Genomic DNA, 17,398 nt, shown 5'->3' with positions numbered 1-17,398 from the left:
ACCCGCATCAGATCATGAAGGAGTATCTCTATAGAATCTTTAGGTGTCCCCCGAAGAAAAAGAACGAGACAATCAAATAAATCAATCAACATCGTGAAATAAATAAGCAACACGCACAGTACCACGCCGGGACCAGCCACATAGTATTAAATGAAGAAGGATAAAATAAGACATCAAATGCATAACCATGCGAGAAATCAACCAATTCAAACACGCCCAAGTGGTATGTAAGGCCCTCTACATCTGCCGCAAGCCCTCGGCCAAGCGCCTCTTTCCAAGCTCCCAGGCATTGAGCAGACCTTGTTCGGACAGATCGATACTCTTCAGATTCGGCGCATCGGCCTGAGGGGCACGGCTCACACGCGAGGAGATAAGAACAGGGTCCGTCTCGAGAATAATACCATCATCAATGATCTCATCGATAGCCAAAGCAACAAGATCATAGTTCTCGACAATCGTGCGCTTGTCAGTAGCACCCCTATCCCGGAGAAAAAAGTAAACGTTAGCTTCCACCAACCTCCCATACCCACAGTCGTATCTCGCAACGCCGAGACCAAGAATCAGGAGAAGATAACATACTTGAACAAGATACCCAAAGCATCCCTCAACGACAACACGACATTATAAAGCAGAACTTCGTTCTCATCAGCACTCCCGACAACGTAGAGCATGACATCGCTCTCCATCTTGAAGACGACGATCCGGTTGTCGTATAGGATCACATCGCTAGTCTGCTTGTTTGTCTTCTCGAGAAGACCCTGTTCGAAGGCCTTCTGTTCTTTGACCGTGGGATAGGGGTTTGCGCCGGGGTAATCGGTGGAATTGGGGGCAGCACCGGCCGGGGGGTGAGGCGGAGAGTAGTATTTGGCGAAGATGCGAGAGCCGTCGTCGGCCGACATTAGGAGGACGGCATTAACGGAGAAGAGGGACATGGAGCCGGGCATTTTGTAATTGGGGTATCCTCTTTTCTTTTTTTTTTTTTTGTTTGTGAATTGCGTGTGTGGTTCTCGGCCTTTGTGTGTAGTTGGTACTATCTATTTACTGTCACGCTGGCCGGTATCCGGAGGTCGTATTAATGTTGTTCCGGAGTATAGGATGGAGGACACCGTTTTTATTAGCCATGGGTGAGTTTTTTCTTTGAGGTTAACAAAAAATAAGTGAAACATGCTCTAGGGTGGGAAGGATTTCTGAGTAGAATTGTTTCTAGATCGTATTGAGACATTGTACCTATTTAATTGATATACACAACGTGTCCGCAATCAGGACATACAGGACCATCAGAGACAAAGTAGTTTCACAAAAATTATCACTCTATAAACAGAGTATTTCAATCATATGTTCATCAAGGAGAGGGAGACATAAGCAAGACCGGAATATCGTCATAATCAATCTTCAGCAAATATCCAACAGTAGAAGGTTTCAACGAGCGTCCAAGCATAAACATGGGTAACATGACAAAAATCCCCGATGGCGTGGCCATGAAATGTCAAAGAAACATATATAATAAGTTATCCAACAACAGATTCATCGCCATCATAAAGTCCATAAGGTAAAAAATGATTGAAACATGACGACATTCTGGGTGTTCTAAACGCACAACAAAGGCCGCAGAAAAAAGTAGGCAGGGGAGCCTTGTAAGGACAAACGCCAAAATAAAAAGTAAGAAGAAATAAAAGAGGCAGACAGAAGAGCAATTCTCAAGAATTAAAGGTTACAGCCAACGACATAATGCAGGTTTATGCAGAATCACCTGTGTTTGGCCGGTTGAACCATGGAATCCAACTGCCACGGTTCGCCTTCTTCCGAGCTTCTTCGTCGTCTGCTGCCTTGGTTTCACTAACAAGGCGCAAGGGGCGCAGCTTGCTCTGAGTCATTACCGCTCCGGTATAGTTTGTCATTCCGTTGCTAGAACGAGGAGAGCTCGAGGTTGCACCTGTGGAAGCCGTATCGCCAGGTGGCTCGCTCGTAACACTGTTGGAGCTGCTCATCTGGCTGCGATCATGTTGACTGGATAGCGATGGGGCGCGATTACTACCGCTCATGCCAGACATATAGCTCGCCCCAGACAAGACGCTTGTGCGGGATCCAGGTCCCATGAGCGTAGGGCTCATTGGGCTCCCAGAGTTGCGCCCGCGATAAATTTGACCAACCACGGCAGCGGCAGCAACATCGGTCTGTTCTGATCTCGTTCTGCGATGGCCCCTCGCCTGGACACGATTCATGGGAATGCTAGGAGCGGTTTCCGGGTTCTCATGGGGCGTCGCTGGGACAGAGACCGCGCTTGTTGGAGGAGGCGGCATCATGCTGGAAGGACGCGACCGTTGAGGTCGTTGCGTCGGGCCAGCCACGACGGATCTGGCTCTCTGCAAGAAAGACTGAGCATCCTCCTTGTCGGAGGGCGTCGGTGGAAGTTCCTTATCAGTACTTGCCCGCTTAGGAGGGTCATTCTCGTTCTTGTCTAAAATGGTCTCGAACCCATCATGTTGTAAGAGACGGCTGATGATGCGCTCGATATAAAGGGTGAGGGCTTTGTTCTGGTCCTTCAGCGCCTTGATCTCTGCCTCGAGCTTGCGGTTATTATCGTTATTATCGTTATCCGCTCTTGCGTCTACAGACTCAAGTTCATCAGCCAGCGAACCCAAACCGCTGCCAGACTCCTTAGTCTCTTCAGCTTCGGGGTGGGCTTCTCGCATGAAGTCGCCCTTGGTGAAGTCACCATTAAGCGTTTTCTCACTAAGGAGTAGCTGGTAGCTCTCGTTGTCCTCCATGAGACGAGCGTTGGCCATACGAGCCTCCAGAAGTTCTTTCTCTAGTTCCCGTTGACGGCCGCCACCTTTGTTTTCCATCTCCACGAGTTTGATTTGGGATTCGGCCAGTTCAAGGCGAAGGGATTCGATCAATTTATCCTTCTGCAAAAGCAGTGTGGAGTTGCTTCGGGACGGGCTCCGCTCAATCTGAGACGAGGGCGCAAACTGTCCATCGACATCCGGCGAGGACCGATTACGGAAACTGGCTAAAAGGGAAAGTTAGAAACAAAGACCGGGGGAATGTGGAGAACAAGAGGAGAACCATACAAGAACGAGACACATTCTTATCTGCATCAGAGTTGATTCGCTCCCTCTGAGCTAGAGAATCCTTAAGACGCTGGATGGTGGCCTGCATCTCTTCTTCCCGGCTCGCCTGCTGCTCCTTTTCCTGAAGCATAGCGTTCCGCTCCAGTTCATGCGCCTGTTCCAGATCACGTATCTGCCGGACATGGTCACGGATCTCACCATTGAGGGCTTCAATCCTGCTGTCCCTCTCATGAGCCTGGTCCTCCAGTTTTCCTTGCTCACTGACGGCCTCATCGAGTCGCATCTGCAGGACACCCAACTGCTTCTGGTATTGCTCAGAAGCCGTCTCGGCTTTCTGCAGTTGTTCCCTCAACTCTTCGATGAGGGCAGCATTCTGAGCCCGTGCTTCTTCCTCGGAAGGATCGCGATTCACTTTTGGAACACTCGAGGTGCTGAGGTTGGACCGACCGGGTTTTCTGGCCGCAGCCCGCGCTGACACTGGGCCCGAGCCACGGAGGGATGGAGATCGAGATATTCCATTCGTAGTCGTACTGGGAGACCGGGTATGGCTTCGCGATGGAGTGCCATTCACCGTATGATTTTCTGCGGGCGAAGATTTGGTCGAACCGCCTGGCGTTCCAGGCTTCCGGGGTGTCGTAGACATTGTCACCGGCAATGATGATGCTCACACAACGAGCGGTGGATTGTAAGAAGAAAAGACAACCCAGAAAGGGGCAATTCCAAGAATTGAGGGCAGTGATGAAACGACCGGGAAATTAAGTGATAAATTTAAGGATCGGGGAAGGTATATAGTAGTAGCGGTCAAAACACAGTGGACACTATGCCGTAGTGGGGGAAGTCTAGTTTGTTAAGTAGTAAGTAGTGGTCGTTGGATTTATGGCTGGTACAAAGACGAGCCCCCTTGGTTCAAAAACATAAAACAAAACCGGTGGGAAGAAAAGAAATTTATAAGCAAGAGGAAGGTATAAATATCTATCAGGGAAAGACAAAAAATGTGTATCACGTTAGGGATAATTCCAGAGTCGAGGAAATTCTGGGGATGGGATAATGGCTTATTTTATTACAGACATTAGGGGGGGGGTTGATGATCCCGTATGAAAACGGGCAGCAGAGCAGTATTAAAGTGGGTAAGTAACGTTCCATACAGCGATAATACATCTGTCGCTGTTGGTTGCTCAGGGAATTTAGTGCTAGTTCAACTTCTAATAAATAGCGCAACGGGGGAAACAACAATTTGCTAGGTACTTCCTCTACTCTCTTTCTGTTGGAGGTTGACTCGCTCGCAAGTATGCATGAACTACTACTACTCCAAATGCATGAATTTGACTGTCCGAGAGACTACCCAGAACCAACTATAATACTCCATCCTATTATTTGTTATTACCACCACCACTATTACTGTGGTTACTGAAGTGAACGGCATATGCAGAAGAGATCCTTTCACCGGGGAGACAACTTCAAACCTAACAACAACCTAACGCGACATATGGCGGGATAAAGATAGTAGTACAGAGCCGATAGTCGTACCGTAAATCACCTTAGTTCCTTGCTGCGTACAGGGTCTCGCCATCTGTCCATCTTGTGAAAAGAATAAGAATAGAATTTAGTTCACCTGCCACCCAATAAGGAGGGAAATGGAGAGAATCTGCGCCACGTTTGAATAGATGATAACGGACGCCCAACTGTTTTATCCGACCCTCCATTGGGAGCATCGACCCCAAGCTACGAAGAAATAGGGTTCGATTGAAGGCAGTGAATGCTGACAGCACATTAGCCACGTCCCATGAGAAGTAGGGCTGTATTTCTCGTAAGATACGGACTCGATCGTCGGAAGCTGATACAGACCTGATACAGGGTGATAGTGACCCAAAGAAGGCGGAATGACTCAGCAACGACGGAACGGATCAGGAATAGTCCGAGCGAATATAACGCTCGACCGCCAAACCCCACAAAGGAAAGAAAAAACTCAACTTCACGATAAGGCCGGAGCGCATCTTTTCAGACTACTCTCAAAGCATACCGAACTACTCAGTTCAACAGCGTAACGATGGCCCCCAAGAGCAAGAAGAACGCCGACTCCATCAACAGCCGTCTGGCTTTGGTGATGAAGTCTGGAAAGGGTATGTCAATCTTTAATTTTCATCGGTTTTGTGGATTTGGACTCGGTTGCTAACCTCCGGTGCAGTCACCCTTGGCTACAAGTCGACCATCAAGACCCTTCGTGTAAGCTTTTCTCGCACACAATTGGAGGCTCTTGAGAACTGAGATGGTTATCTAACTATTAAATACAGTCCGGCAAGGCCAAGCTGGTCATCATCGCTGCCAACACTCCTCCTCTCCGCAAGAGTGAGCTCGAGTACTACGCTATGCTCGCCAAGGCCCCTGTTCACCACTTCTCTGGTAACAACGTAAGTGTCCCTTTGTCGCTTATGTCTCTTTGCTCCGACACTGCCAACCTTCCCTCTGGAAGGAAAGTCGTGTTGGAGCCGCCCTGAGAAGCCGCAATCTTTGGCTGTGGAGGGTATTCGATAACTGACGTTTGCGCGTAACTACAGATCGAGCTCGGCACTGCTTGCGGTAAGCTCTTCCGCACCAGCACCATGGCTGTCCTCGATGCCGGTGACTCCGACATCCTCACCAGCCAGTAAGTGTAAAGCACGGACAATGTCTTCATGTTATGTCTGGACGATATACAGCCTTGGAAAGCGATGAGGCACGTGATAGATAATGACAAGAAACTTTGCACTTATTAACCATTTTGACTTGGTACATCTTCGTATTGGTATATGTAGGATGAACTTGATAGAAAGTAGTGGAACGTCGAGTGCACGGCGACGATAGATTAACAATCAATATCTACTCGAGTTGAGTATAACCGATGATCTATCATATCTATCTGTATCTCTGTCTCTATAGTCAAGCCTGCAAGTTTGAAATGTCGCCGAAGTCTGACAAATGCGGTCTGGTCGCGGCAGCCGCTGATTGGTGGAGACGGTAGGGTTTAGGGTTTCGCCACTCGTTAGTGGACGCTGCTTGGAAATCAACGTCGGAAGTGCCTGCGCCCAAAAGCCTCCCCTTCCCTTTCGCCTTTCGACACCACCCTTTTCGACAACCTCACCGTTCGCAGGAAGTGCAGCAAGGTCACCTCCAACTCTCAAAATGGCCCGCCGTCCCGCTCGTTGCTACCGCTACTGCAAGAACAAGGTGCGTTGACGGTTTGATGGATTTTTCCCGTATTTTCATGTTCTGTGGATTTTTGGCTCGGAATTTCTCGCTTGTGGGGGGAAAAGCAAAGACGTCAACCACGTCGAAGGCTAGGAGGGACATGAGATATTATCATCGCGATATTGCTTCGGATGGATGGACACTGGCGTTTTTTTTTTTTTTATCATCGGTCTATCAAGGATCTTTGACTAACATGATGGTCGCTTCATAGCCCTACCCCAAGTCCCGGTTCAACCGTGGTGTTCCCGACCCCAAGATCCGTATCTTCGATCTGGGACGTAAGAAGGCCAACGTCGATGACTTCCCTCTCTGTGTGCACATGGTCTCCAACGAATATGAGCAGCTTTCCTCTGAGGCTCTCGAAGCCGCCCGTATCTGTGCCAACAAGTATGTCGCTTCTCGAACCGCAACCCAGACGAACAGACCGTCGCAAGACTTGAAGGAAGAAACTAACAGGTCCCCTTCTCCAGGTACCTCGTGAAGATCACCGGTAAGGAAGGTTTCCACATGCGTGTCCGTGTGCACCCCTTCCACGTCATCCGTATCAACAAGATGTTGTCGTGCGCTGGTGCCGATCGTCTTCAGACCGGTATGCGTGGTGCCTTCGGTAAGCCCCAGGGTACCGTTGCCCGTGTGAACATCGGCCAGATCATCCTGTCCGTCCGCACCCGTGACTCCAACCGTGCCGCCGCCATCGAGGCTCTCCGCCGTTCCATGTACAAGTTCCCTGGTCGCCAAAAGATCGTCGTCTCCAAGAACTGGGGTTTCACCCCCGTCCGCCGTGAGGACTACATCCAGCTCCGCAACGAGGGCAAGCTCAAGCAGGACGGTGCCTACGTCCAGTTCCTCCGTGGCCACGGTCTCGTTGAGAACAACATGAAGCGCTTCCCCGACGCCTACGAGTCCCAGGCTTAGATGGAATGAGCTTTAGCGTTAGGACCCATAAAAGACATGAATTTTTATTATATTCCTCCGGTTACCAATACATGTTCTGTTATTTTGTGATGTCATTTTAGTGTCCTCACGCACGGCGGGGTTGATTTTAATCATGGATTCCTCGGGCTTATTCCTGCGTACTCAGTTCCTGTAGATCCTGGGTCTAGTCACAAGTTTGACCTGTCGATCGTAGTGTCTCTCGTACCGGCTTTCTCTTGACCAAGCTTATAGCCCCTACCAGAGCATTCACCACTCCAGTATAGTCAGATAAGACAACCCTAGGCCAGGATTCTAGACCCAAGTAGTTCGCCGTTATCTAGATGTGACATCATAAGACTAAATCCCTTGAAGAGGATACGAAATGGCCATTCGAGTAGAATGAACGTTAGTCTAGAGCCCGGACAAAGAAAGAGTTTGTATGGCTAGTTATATATATGCGAAATATTTATGTACTGACAATATCTACATACGGTCGGGACTTTTGACAAACATCCACATATATATTTATCTGAGAGATAATTCATATAAACTTATTGGGAGAAATGATATCTTTGAAAATACTAAGGATTCTGTTTCGAGGACTGAAATATTCAAATGCGATATGTGATTGATGTGTATCGAGAGAGAATATAGACAGTCACCATCCGATGTATATATAACCCCAGACCGAGTCGCCCCTTTACATACTGTACACCGTTGACATGCACCTGTTCCGGTTGATATATATGTCTAAGCCTTTGCCGTTCCTCGTGATATGTAAGAAAAATGCATAGAAACCACACTGATGCATTACCGAGGATGATATGTGAGATGATTTAGAGCAGTATGTATATGGAAGGAAAAGAAAATGAACACCGAGGAAAACAGAGCAACAAAAAGAGACAGACAGCCAAGCCCAACAAAGCAAGGTATGGCTATCATTAATCATGACAACATCCGAGAAACTCCTGCTCGGAAAACGACGCAGCATGATTAAGTTAAGCATTGATGGCCAGCATGCAATATAGATGGGGTGAATTGGGGAAGCTTCTTGATATTGCCACAAGTCGTAAATGGTAAATGCAGCCGGGATGGACAGCGGATGGTTAGACATCCCCCCAAGACCCAACTCCCCCGACGGGGGCAATAGCACTTCCACTGTCTACACTGCCGCCAATGTCCCAATAGTTACAGCTGGAACCGGTAAGGGTTCGGCGGCTGGAGATAGCAGACAGCTTCGCGCTCTGACCGCAGCTAGAACTGGGACGGCGGAAATGCTGGCGCAGAATAGGGGATGAGATACCCGTTGGGCCGGATTGATTGGTGGAGTGCTGGGACTGACGTCGAACTTGCGCCTGAGAACGGGAGTGTGCTCGTGCCACCAGCGGGTGGTGCTGGCGGATAATCGCGGCGCGTCGGGATGCATCTTGCGGGGGCCGGCGTGCAGGGGGCTGGTAAGTATCGGCGTTACTGCCTCGTTGACTGAAGCGATTGCGAATATAGCGGAAGACCATCATCACATCCAGTTCCCGCTCCCAGTACTCCTTCTCCTGCTGGAGACGCACGGACTCAGATAATGAATCTGGAGGAGAATCCCGATTCAAGTCATCATCTTCAATGCCCCATTGCGCGGCATGCTCTCGGCCGGCGGGATCCCGAAGCGTAGGGGAGAACTGTGGAGACAACACTGAATCCGCATTAGTCGCAGGCTCCTGTGAGGCTGTTGGAGCAGCAGATACTGAGCGAGACTGTGAGTCACTCTCTTCTGGTAATGGTCCGAGAGGCATGCCAGCGTATTGGTTCGGGATCTCGTCCGACATGTTGAGATACGATGTAAAGGCTCCCGGGTGTTCACACAGTTGATTAACAAGTATTCCCAATTCACGTGCAATGCGCTGAAGCAGCTTGGTTTGCCAATTGTCGTGGTCGTCGGGGACAGAGTCCAGCTCCAAGTTAAGGGTTTCATTCATACGAAGGGTGTCATCTGTCCCAGCAGATGCCCCTCTCTCACTCTCTGGTAGGGATTCCCCAAAAAGGGCAAACAGCACAGAGTCGTCGATACCGATGAGATCCCGGATGACTTTGCGGGTGATCTTCCTCCATAAAGACTCGTTTTCGTCCCCATCTGATGCCGTCGAGGGAGGGGACGCATCTTCCCTAGGCATCTCTAGAGTGCTATCAATGCCTGCCACTCGGGCTTGAGAACCAACGGGGTCACCCAGCCTGCTGGCGCGGCTATGGCGCCGTTTTCGTGTCTCTTTCTCAATTTCCTGCAAGAGAACTCGGCTCTGATCCATCCTCCACTTCTCAATACGTTGCCATCGCTCGCGGTCCATATCTATAGCTTCATGCTCTTCCACTGAGTCCAACTGACGTTGGACATTCGAGAACCGCCGGGATCCTAGCGTGGGCCGCCAGTGAGGATTATATTGTTCGTGCTGCCACAACTGGTCCTGCACAGGCAGTGCAGACGCCTCGAAACTGCCTAGCCCATCATGAGCCGGAAGGACAGCCGGTGTCCCTTGGTCCCATTTGGCGGAAGAGTCTTCGTTCAATGAAGGCGCCCGAAAGGCATGTAGGCCGTCATCTAGACTGTCCAACTCTGTGCCGTCCTCATCCAAGGACTCTTCGAGGGGCTCGTCGGCATCATCATTGCCCGGTCCCCATGCTGACCGTGTTGGGGTACCAAACGAGCCAAAGTCGCTCAAGCGGGAAGGCGCAACTGTTCTTGGGGTGCGTTCAGTGGAGGTCGTGTGCGTGCGGGCGTCGGCAGACGGTTGAGAGGGAGAGAAGAGCACCCACTCGGTGGATTCATTATCGGGCAGGTGAGACAGCCTGGGAGGCGCCTCGAGGGTGGGAGGCTGAGGGGGTTGCGAAGTTGAGTAGGAACGTTGACGGCGGGGAACTTGTGGTGGTAGCCGTAGGGCCATCGTTGATCGGAGATGGTTGGAGGGAGATAAGAGGGGGTTTTATCGATCGCGGTGGATCTGTTCCCCGCGAAGTATGCTGTTTCTCGACGACGTTATGGAGTATAGCAGCAATATACAAAAAGGGTGGAAAAGGGATAAAAGGAGGATGGCGTGAGATGCGTCTAAAATAAATGATAAGAAAAAGTAAAAAAAATGGACAGATAACAATGACGGATCCTAGAATCCCTTTGTGAGCGGATTGGCTCAAGATGCGGTGATCGGACGCGACCCAACCAGGAGGCTGGTGGCTGAGGTTATGAGATGCAGAATTAAATATTGGGAAAAAAGAAATAACAAAGACAAGAATGGAAGAAACAATCAGAACCCGTCTTTGTTGTTTTCCCTCGCCGAACTAAGTGAATCCGAAGGAAGAATAAGAGAGGGTGAACAGAAACAGAACCCCCGAGGTGGTCAACAAACGAGACCCAGAGGAGGAAAAAGACGATGATGCAAGAAAACGGCAAGTCATCAGACGAGACGAGACCGGAGGATGAGCGCAAGTGGGTTCGAAGGGTCCACTTGGAACCGACAAAAGTTCCATATACTTTGGTGGTGCATGGAAGTGGCTCCCGGTCCCGAGTATCGAGTACTTGATGAGTTTATATTCCCATGGACATTCGCGACACTGTGAGTATACTTTGGACTAATTGTTGTCGTTCCGTATGATACTGGGATCATCTGACCGCCAAATGGTGTCACTGCAGAAAATCCCACCACTGGACAACCATCAATACCGACTAGTTCGGTACTGTATGTGTTCGGTATCGACATGGATCGGGTGATCGACCATCTGTTAGTTAATTTATCACTGATGAGATAAGGATCATCCTTGATTGCCAAAGTTGCAATCGTGGCTGGATTTCGAACGCAAACATACCTGGCTCTACTTACTCTGAGACTTGAATTGCAAAAGCACTTTTGACTTGCGTCTACCCCTTTTAAGTTTTCATTATCTATAATTACTTGATTTGTTGTCTCTCCATTCCATACGTCCAGTCCCACCAAACGCCAGATGATATGATCGACTCCCGAACGGGCTGATCTCAGTGACATGTCATCCTCACCGCGATGGCCTGCATCGCCCAATTCGAGGCTGACATCCGTCAGGGTTGGTCCATCCAGACCTTTAGTTTGACCTCTGTGCTTTCCATGAATCAGATGCAATGCGACGAGGTTAGCAGGTAAACTACGCACTAGTTCCATACGACTAGTCCCAGTATACCGCCTCGTCTCCATGCATCATTAGATACTCCGTACTAGTGACTGATCTTCTCTTTCCGCTTTAGTGCTCACCCCTCGCCGCATTTGGATGCCTGAGCTGAATGTACAAACATACCAAGCACAAGTGAGTAGCGAGTAAGAAGTTTGGATATATTACTTGATAGATTGCTTTTTTTTTTTTTTTTTTTTTTTTTTTTTTTGATACACAATATTAGACCGAAGAGACGCTCTACCTTAATCTGTTAATTCCTTGCGGTTATATTCTTGTCAGCTGTGCCCCCTAAAAGTACCATTTTCTCTAGTACAGCATAGCATGTTGCAAGAGTGAGATTCGCCAAGCAATATGTGAGTGAGTAATAGAGTAATATGTTACACAACACTTAAGGTAAAATAATGTTAATATGACTTGACCAAATGTCCCCAGTCATACTGCTTAACCACAGTCACCTTCCGTAAGTAGAAGGTATGTAGGGAGCGGACTGTGTCCAGGATAGATCTACACTCTCTGAAGCCAATTATACAGAGTATTCCAGAAATATTATAGTACCGATCTGGGTATGGGCTTTAGCTATACAGAGCACTATAATGTATCAGCGAGGGGATAGTAAGAAGAACGATCGTATTCAATACGTTGATCCTTCTGCTCGTCTTCAGGTCTTAAAACCCGTCTCTACACTAGTCTAGAACATGAATTGGGCCGACGGTGCAGAGGTCTTCTTTGCCTTTTGATCCGCATGGTGCGGGAATTGATAGAGGGGAAGGTATTTCCTTAGAGCGGAGGTTATTCCATAGTAAAGTACAGGGCTGAAAGTCAACGAGATTTTTCAATGGCTTACTCAAAGTGGACGATCTGTGCGGTGTATACGGTTCGTTGGGTATAAATTCTACACCGGTAATATATCAAGTGGGCTTAACTGTACAAAGGCCCGCATAAAAGAAGAAAAAAGCGTGGAAAAAGAAAAGGGGGGGCTACTGCCCAGCCAGCGCTTCTCCAACCCAGTCCATCTGCACTGCACTCACTCCTCGAGCGTAACTCCGGTTCGTGAAGACGTACTCGTTGTACATAATAGCCTCGACTTTCTTGCCAAACAACACACTGGACGGGTGAATCGCCACTGTTTGGTTCCCGACAACGGTCCGATAGCTGCCGTCCGGCACCAGACGGGCGGTATTGGTAGCAAAACCCCGTAGGAAACTCTGCAGTATGTGAATTGGCGACGGCTCGCGGGTGATAGAACTAGTGGAAGGACCTCGAGTATCACTCGGATTTGAAAGAAGTTTAGCTTGACGGCATTGAGTAGTAAGCTGCTTACGAACATCCTGTAGATAACTCTGTTAGTGGAATGCGTGTACAACCAAGTCAACGGAGTCTTACCATTACGGCTTGCATTGCCCGATGCGAGACCATGTGCCTCTCAGCCCATGCCTTACGATCGGTGTTCTCGGCGGCGTAGGACCGCACGGTGGCGAGCATGGTGAGATGATCACCTTCTCTCCGATACAGATCCCGCCGCGCTATCTCTGCCTCCTCTTTCTTTTCCTCCGATGTCGTGTTCAAGAAGATGGTCTCCACACTGAGGCACGAGATTATGTCGATCACATCGGATAGACAGTCTTCCCCATACTCCGATGCCGCAAGTAAGACCCGACCGAGAGTCGGAGTGAGAGGAAGCTTGGCAATATGTAGGCCGACCGGACTAATTTTGCCAGACTCTTCGAGGGCATCAATGCTTAGCAGCTGGAGAAGGGCTTTCTCCAAGGACTCCCGCGGGGGACGTGTTAGGAAGGGGAAGCCCATGACGTCGTCGACACCACGAGCCTTCATATTAAGCAAAGCTTGACTCAGATCGCATCGTAGAATCTCTGGCGTGTTAACTTCATCCAATTCTAAGTAGTCTTTCTCAGTAAACAAGCGGTAACACTGGCCGGGTGCCTCTCGTCCTGCACGACCTTTACGTTGGATAGCAGCGGATTTAGAGATAGGCTTGACCAAAAGAGAATCCAATCCCAGGCGGGAGCGGAATTGTTTCACTTTGGCTTTCCCGCAATCGACTACAAACCGTACCCCAGAGACAGTCACTGAGGTTTCAGCAATGTTCGTAGCTAGAATGATTTTGCGAGTCCGAGGTGGTGCAGGGACAAACACGCGCTGCTGCGCTGCCTGTGGAAGAGCAGCAAACAGTGGTAAAACTTGGATCTTCGGCAACGCAGGATCCATTCCAACGGCATATTCGTTCACCAACTTCTCCAAGGCTTCCACAGTCTCCTGTCCAGTCAAGAAAACTAGAATGTCTCCAGGTAATGGCTCCTTGTAATGGATGTTGAAGATAACTTTGAGAGCTGCATCAACAAAATCGTGAACTGGTTCAGGAGAGTAAATAGTTTTGACTGGGAACTGCCGACCCTTTATATGGCAGACAGCGATTTCATCATCTTTCTTTTCAGAGCCGTTTGTCACAGTCTTGGTGCTGTTCTGTGCGTCTACCCCTGTTTGTGAACCTCGATATCCTTCCTGGAAGAAACCGAGTAGGCTCTCCATATCCGCTGTGGCACTCATCACCACAACTTTTAGCGGCACTCCGCCACGGCCTTCTCTCTTCCCCGACACTAGATTCCTTAGAAATCCTAGCAGTAGATCAACATTGACACCGCGCTCGTGCACTTCATCAACAACGATCGCGCTATATTTAGTCAACGATGGGTCGCGCAGCATCTCCTGAAGCAGCATTCCCTCCGTCAGGAACTTAACCCGCGTACTAGGAGATGTAGACGTATCGAAACGAACGGAGTAACCGACTTTACTCGCAGGAGACGACGACCCAAGTGGTGTACCCATTTCCTCCGCAACACGTCTAGCCAACGAAATCGCAGCGACTCGCCTGGGTTGTGTAATAGCGATACAGCCGCCAACTTCTATCTCCTTCTGCGAACCATCCTCCTGGGTCACCTTTGTCTTCGTTGGCCGACACCATTGTTCATTGAACAGAAACTGAGGAATCTGCGTACTCTTTCCGCTACCCGTCTCACCAATAAGGAGCATCACATCGTTCTTGCGCAGGTTTTGTCGAATATCGTCGGCATGAGGGAAGATAGGAAGTTTCTTGCGAATTTCATACAGCGTTTTCGCCTTCTCCTTCAATGAATTGAAATTTGTCTTCGTATCCTTCCGCGGCTTGTGGTTTTGATCCTTCTTCTTGTGTCTCGGCCTGTCCGATGCGACGCTCACGTTGTTCTTGCTTGTGTCCTTTTCCTTTTCGGAGTTTTGCGCAGGTGGCTCGGGTTTGTTTTCAGCGGCTGCTGGTATTTGTTGCTGCGAAGTATCGGTCGCCTCGCCATGTTTCCGTTTCTTCTTTTTTTTCTTATCATCTTCTTTGCTGGGATTTTTCCTTTTTACTGATCCTGTTTCATGGTTTTCTTTCGCCGTTGTGGTTTTTTCTTTCCCACTTGCGGGGGTCTCGTCCGTGTCTTCGAAGAAGACCGTTTTCACCCGTTCGGGCATCGTTAGTAAATTCTGTAGGACCAAGAAAGATAGCCAAAATGAGAAAAGAATGATATTAACGCTGAAAGACTGAAAAGACGGTATAGGTTAGTCTAATTAGGTGTTCATGTCGTCGTATCGCGTTTTTAAGGTGCTTTCTGTCGGAGTTCCCAATCCCCGAAATTTTTTAAGTGAAGCTTATCGATAAGACGCTTGGCGCGGAGACTGATTTAACAGTTCGACTATACATACTGCAGTCGCAAACTATACCTAAGGGAAGCTATATGTCATGCTCACATTTGATCGGTCATTCATAATGGTTTTCGCATTCATCGTATATATTATATATCTAGTCTATGGATTACAGACTTCGTTTTCTCATGCCATAATTTGCCTATTTAAGAATCTGCTAGATGTTTTCCCGTCATCTATACATTCCCATCTAGAAAGCGCCAGTGTAAAGTCCTATGATTCGTTACTTCATGCCCCATCCACGAACACGTCGGAAGACGAATACGCGGTCATTGCGAAGACCATATTCGGCCCAGTCATCAGTGAGTCTGTTGTAGCTCCAATAGCCCTTCCATATCAACTTTGTGTTCTTCGGCGGATTGCTAGACTTGTGCGCAGCAGCTGACCGCAGTGACAAGTGGAGAACATTAATGCTCGACTTGCTTACACTTTCTGTCTCGATAATGACGTCTCTGGGATCAAAGGCGTCGGCCGACAGGTCTTTGCCGCCATGTACCGTAGGGAGGCCAGTCTCTGCCCGCGCACCCGTCTCGGATGTTGGAAAAGGATCGGCCAAGCGCCAACGACCCCGGCGACCGTCCTTTAAGGCTCCCATTGCGACCGCCGGTATTGGCTCTGTGGCTCCTGCCACAGTCTTACCTGCGTCCAGATGCTGGCGTCGATGATGCTTGTGAGATGCCCGGGCTTCTAAAACGTTTTCTATGCTAATATGTGGAACCAATTCCTGAGGTTCCACGGTGGTGAGTAGAGCTATGACTGTGCCGTCCGGGTAAAATCGCAGGTATCGGTAGTACGTGACTATATGGATGGGGGAGTTCCACGTTATGTTTTGGTAAAATGAGGTAGCACCGGCGCGAGTATAGTTGACTGTGCTAATGTAGATTCCTGTGAATCGAATACGAGGGAACATACGAAAGACGTCACTCCATGAGGTGAGCGGCTTGGGAACCTGCACAGAAGTGCCACTAGGGAACGGGGTATAGGGAGAACTAGGGCTTAGTGTGTGTTCCGGATGACCGTGAAGGTCGCAATCAAAAGCATAATGCATAGACTTGAAGCCAAATTCAGGGCCCTGGCAAAGTCGTTTCCAAATGTGCTGTTCGTGGGCAAAATGCCATGCAAATCGTTTGCAGACCAGTGACACCCGGGAGAATGCCGCAGGATCCATTAATGCCACATGCTTCAAGATCTCGACTATCACCTCTGATGGAACGTCAGCGATGGGACATGGGGGTGCGGGGTCACCCTCGAAGAGAGGCTCTGGTCGAGCAATGGGCAGGTGGGCAAAAGATGCAATAAGCTCAGGTGTCGGTAGAATCTCGTTTTCACCCTGATTTTGTTGATCTTTTGAAGGTATGTTCGCTGTAGGGGCTTGGGCTGGCTTTTTCCACGCCCTGGCAAAGTGCTTATCACGGTAAGTCTTGTCGACAGCCGAGTCCAACTACAAGAGTTGAAGAACATAGTGGTTAGCAAAGATCAACCTATATTGGAGAGAGTAGCAGCCCTCACCTTGTATGCTTTGCGGTAATGATGTAGACTATCCCCCAACTTCCCCTCAGACTCCCTCTCAACCGCTCGTTCAAAGTGCTCTAGAGCTGATTTAGGCTCCTTTCGTGTTCCGTGTGAGTGGAAAACATCCTCATCATTGGCTATGCTTAGGTTGCTGACACCTTGGATGATTTCAGAGCTGCCAAATGGTGTACCCCCTTCCTCATCATCTTCTTTGCGTAGCGAGGCTTCGTGGCGAGTTGGCGGGAACTGACTCGGTCGTACAATAGAAGAGGGGCCCGTGGTAGATATTGGCCGTGGTGTGCTAGGTTTAGCCTGCTTCGTCCGGCGGGTAACTTCCTCCCGCCACTGCCGTCGAAACGACTCTAGTTCAGCGTTGTCTTCCATTATCGCGACGACAGGACACCGTATAATGGCGGGTTGAGGCGAGATCCTGATTGATAAGCACGGCGGTGTCCGAAAAGCACCAACACTCGATCACACCTGCCGAGGGACGGAGGACAATATGTACCGCAATGATCCGAAAATTGCAGATATTCACAGGGCTATTTTCCGTACTGCAATTGAATAGCGATCGTGGGGAGTGCGTGAATGATACTATTTGGTATCGATAAGTTGAAGAGGAGAAAGTTAATGTCAAGCGGCAGTTCGGCGCTATCTTATCTCCGGATCCAATCTTGCTCTTGTCCGAGCGCCACCGCTAACAACCGAGCCGGGACCGTTCTTTTTCTTTGACTGACGCATTGCTCCCGTCG

The 17,398-nt window shown here is 49.2% G+C and overlaps 8 protein-coding genes across 8 annotated transcripts; 2 read left to right on the top strand and 6 right to left on the bottom strand.

The window, feature by feature from the left end:
• Positions 1-17: 17 nt before the first annotated feature.
• Positions 18-965, bottom strand: F9C07_5908 (Longin-like domain-containing protein). The gene is made up of 2 exons (XM_041294817.2): positions 580-965; positions 18-478 (listed from the first exon to the last, which is right to left on the bottom strand). The coding sequence occupies exons 1-2, from the start codon at positions 942-944 to the stop codon at positions 238-240; spliced, it is 606 nt and encodes a 201-aa protein (XP_041150451.1). The 5' UTR covers positions 945-965; the 3' UTR covers positions 18-237.
• A 191-nt stretch (positions 966-1,156) lies between these two features.
• Positions 1,157-5,021, bottom strand: F9C07_2281051 (M protein, serotype 2.1 precursor). Its single transcript, XM_041294816.2, has 2 exons — positions 3,075-5,021; positions 1,157-3,013 (listed from the first exon to the last, which is right to left on the bottom strand). The coding sequence occupies exons 1-2, from the start codon at positions 3,715-3,717 to the stop codon at positions 1,737-1,739; spliced, it is 1,920 nt and encodes a 639-aa protein (XP_041150450.1). The 5' UTR covers positions 3,718-5,021; the 3' UTR covers positions 1,157-1,736.
• Positions 5,022-6,079, top strand: F9C07_2281050 (60S ribosomal protein eL30). The gene is made up of 4 exons (XM_041294831.2): positions 5,022-5,194; positions 5,260-5,297; positions 5,366-5,482; positions 5,630-6,079. Exons 1-4 carry the CDS (start codon positions 5,122-5,124, stop codon positions 5,720-5,722), a joined length of 321 nt encoding a protein of 106 aa, XP_041150449.1. The 5' UTR covers positions 5,022-5,121; the 3' UTR covers positions 5,723-6,079.
• Positions 6,080-6,233: 154 nt separating this feature from the next.
• On the top strand, positions 6,234-7,214 carry F9C07_2201010 (60S ribosomal protein uL16; the record flags this gene model as incomplete). The annotated part of the gene is made up of 3 exons (XM_041294830.1): positions 6,234-6,278; positions 6,511-6,686; positions 6,770-7,214. The coding sequence occupies 3 exons, from the start codon at positions 6,234-6,236 to the stop codon at positions 7,212-7,214; spliced, it is 666 nt and encodes a 221-aa protein (XP_041150448.1).
• A 1,106-nt stretch (positions 7,215-8,320) lies between these two features.
• F9C07_2062926 (uncharacterized protein) lies at positions 8,321-10,144 on the bottom strand (the record flags this gene model as incomplete). Its single annotated transcript, XM_041287252.1, has 1 exon — positions 8,321-10,144. One exon carries the CDS (start codon positions 10,142-10,144, stop codon positions 8,321-8,323), a length of 1,824 nt encoding a protein of 607 aa, XP_041150447.1.
• A 507-nt stretch (positions 10,145-10,651) lies between these two features.
• Positions 10,652-11,419, bottom strand: F9C07_2103776 (uncharacterized protein; the record flags this gene model as incomplete). The annotated part of the gene is made up of 1 exon (XM_071508959.1): positions 10,652-11,419. One exon carries the CDS (start codon positions 11,417-11,419, stop codon positions 10,652-10,654), a length of 768 nt encoding a protein of 255 aa, XP_071367041.1.
• Positions 11,420-11,573: 154 nt separating this feature from the next.
• Positions 11,574-15,158, bottom strand: F9C07_2210566 (DEAH-box RNA helicase). Its single transcript, XM_041294815.2, has 2 exons — positions 12,780-15,158; positions 11,574-12,724 (listed from the first exon to the last, which is right to left on the bottom strand). The coding sequence occupies exons 1-2, from the start codon at positions 14,901-14,903 to the stop codon at positions 12,374-12,376; spliced, it is 2,475 nt and encodes an 824-aa protein (XP_041150446.1). The 5' UTR covers positions 14,904-15,158; the 3' UTR covers positions 11,574-12,373.
• On the bottom strand, positions 15,159-17,259 carry F9C07_2281049 (putative F-box protein). Its single transcript, XM_041287251.2, has 2 exons — positions 16,644-17,259; positions 15,159-16,575 (listed from the first exon to the last, which is right to left on the bottom strand). Exons 1-2 carry the CDS (start codon positions 17,028-17,030, stop codon positions 15,358-15,360), a joined length of 1,605 nt encoding a protein of 534 aa, XP_041150445.1. The 5' UTR covers positions 17,031-17,259; the 3' UTR covers positions 15,159-15,357.
• Between the last annotated feature and the right edge of the window lie 139 nt (positions 17,260-17,398).

Source organism: Aspergillus flavus, chromosome 7, assembly GCF_009017415.1.
Source record: "Aspergillus flavus chromosome 7, complete sequence".
Lineage (NCBI taxonomy): Eukaryota > Fungi > Ascomycota > Eurotiomycetes > Eurotiales > Aspergillaceae > Aspergillus > Aspergillus flavus.
This window is presented reverse-complemented; position numbering and strand designations above follow the sequence as displayed.

Excerpts from the sequence above, each read along its gene's own strand:
- F9C07_2281049 (XM_041287251.2), bottom strand. The coding sequence starts at position 17,030 with ATGGAAGACAACGCTGAACTAGAGTCGTTTCGACGGCAGTGGCGGGAG. Across the intron at positions 16,576-16,643 it reads ATTACCGCAAAGCATACAAG|TTGGACTCGGCTGTCGACAA; the intron begins GTGAGGGCTGCT and ends CAACTCTTGTAG.
- F9C07_2281051 (XM_041294816.2), bottom strand. The coding sequence starts at position 3,717 with ATGTCTACGACACCCCGGAAGCCTGGAACGCCAGGCGGTTCGACCAAA. Across the intron at positions 3,014-3,074 it reads TAAGAATGTGTCTCGTTCTT|CCAGTTTCCGTAATCGGTCC; the intron begins GTATGGTTCTCC and ends TTTCCCTTTTAG.
- F9C07_2281050 (XM_041294831.2), top strand. The coding sequence starts at position 5,122 with ATGGCCCCCAAGAGCAAGAAGAACGCCGACTCCATCAACAGCCGTCTG. Across the intron at positions 5,195-5,259 it reads GGTGATGAAGTCTGGAAAGG|TCACCCTTGGCTACAAGTCG; the intron begins GTATGTCAATCT and ends CCTCCGGTGCAG. Across the intron at positions 5,298-5,365 it reads CGACCATCAAGACCCTTCGT|TCCGGCAAGGCCAAGCTGGT; the intron begins GTAAGCTTTTCT and ends TATTAAATACAG.
- F9C07_5908 (XM_041294817.2), bottom strand. The coding sequence starts at position 944 with ATGCCCGGCTCCATGTCCCTCTTCTCCGTTAATGCCGTCCTCCTAATG. Across the intron at positions 479-579 it reads GCTTTGGGTATCTTGTTCAA|GGGTGCTACTGACAAGCGCA; the intron begins GTATGTTATCTT and ends TCTCCGGGATAG.
- F9C07_2210566 (XM_041294815.2), bottom strand. The coding sequence starts at position 14,903 with ATGCCCGAACGGGTGAAAACGGTCTTCTTCGAAGACACGGACGAGACC. Across the intron at positions 12,725-12,779 it reads GGGCAATGCAAGCCGTAATG|GATGTTCGTAAGCAGCTTAC; the intron begins GTAAGACTCCGT and ends AGTTATCTACAG.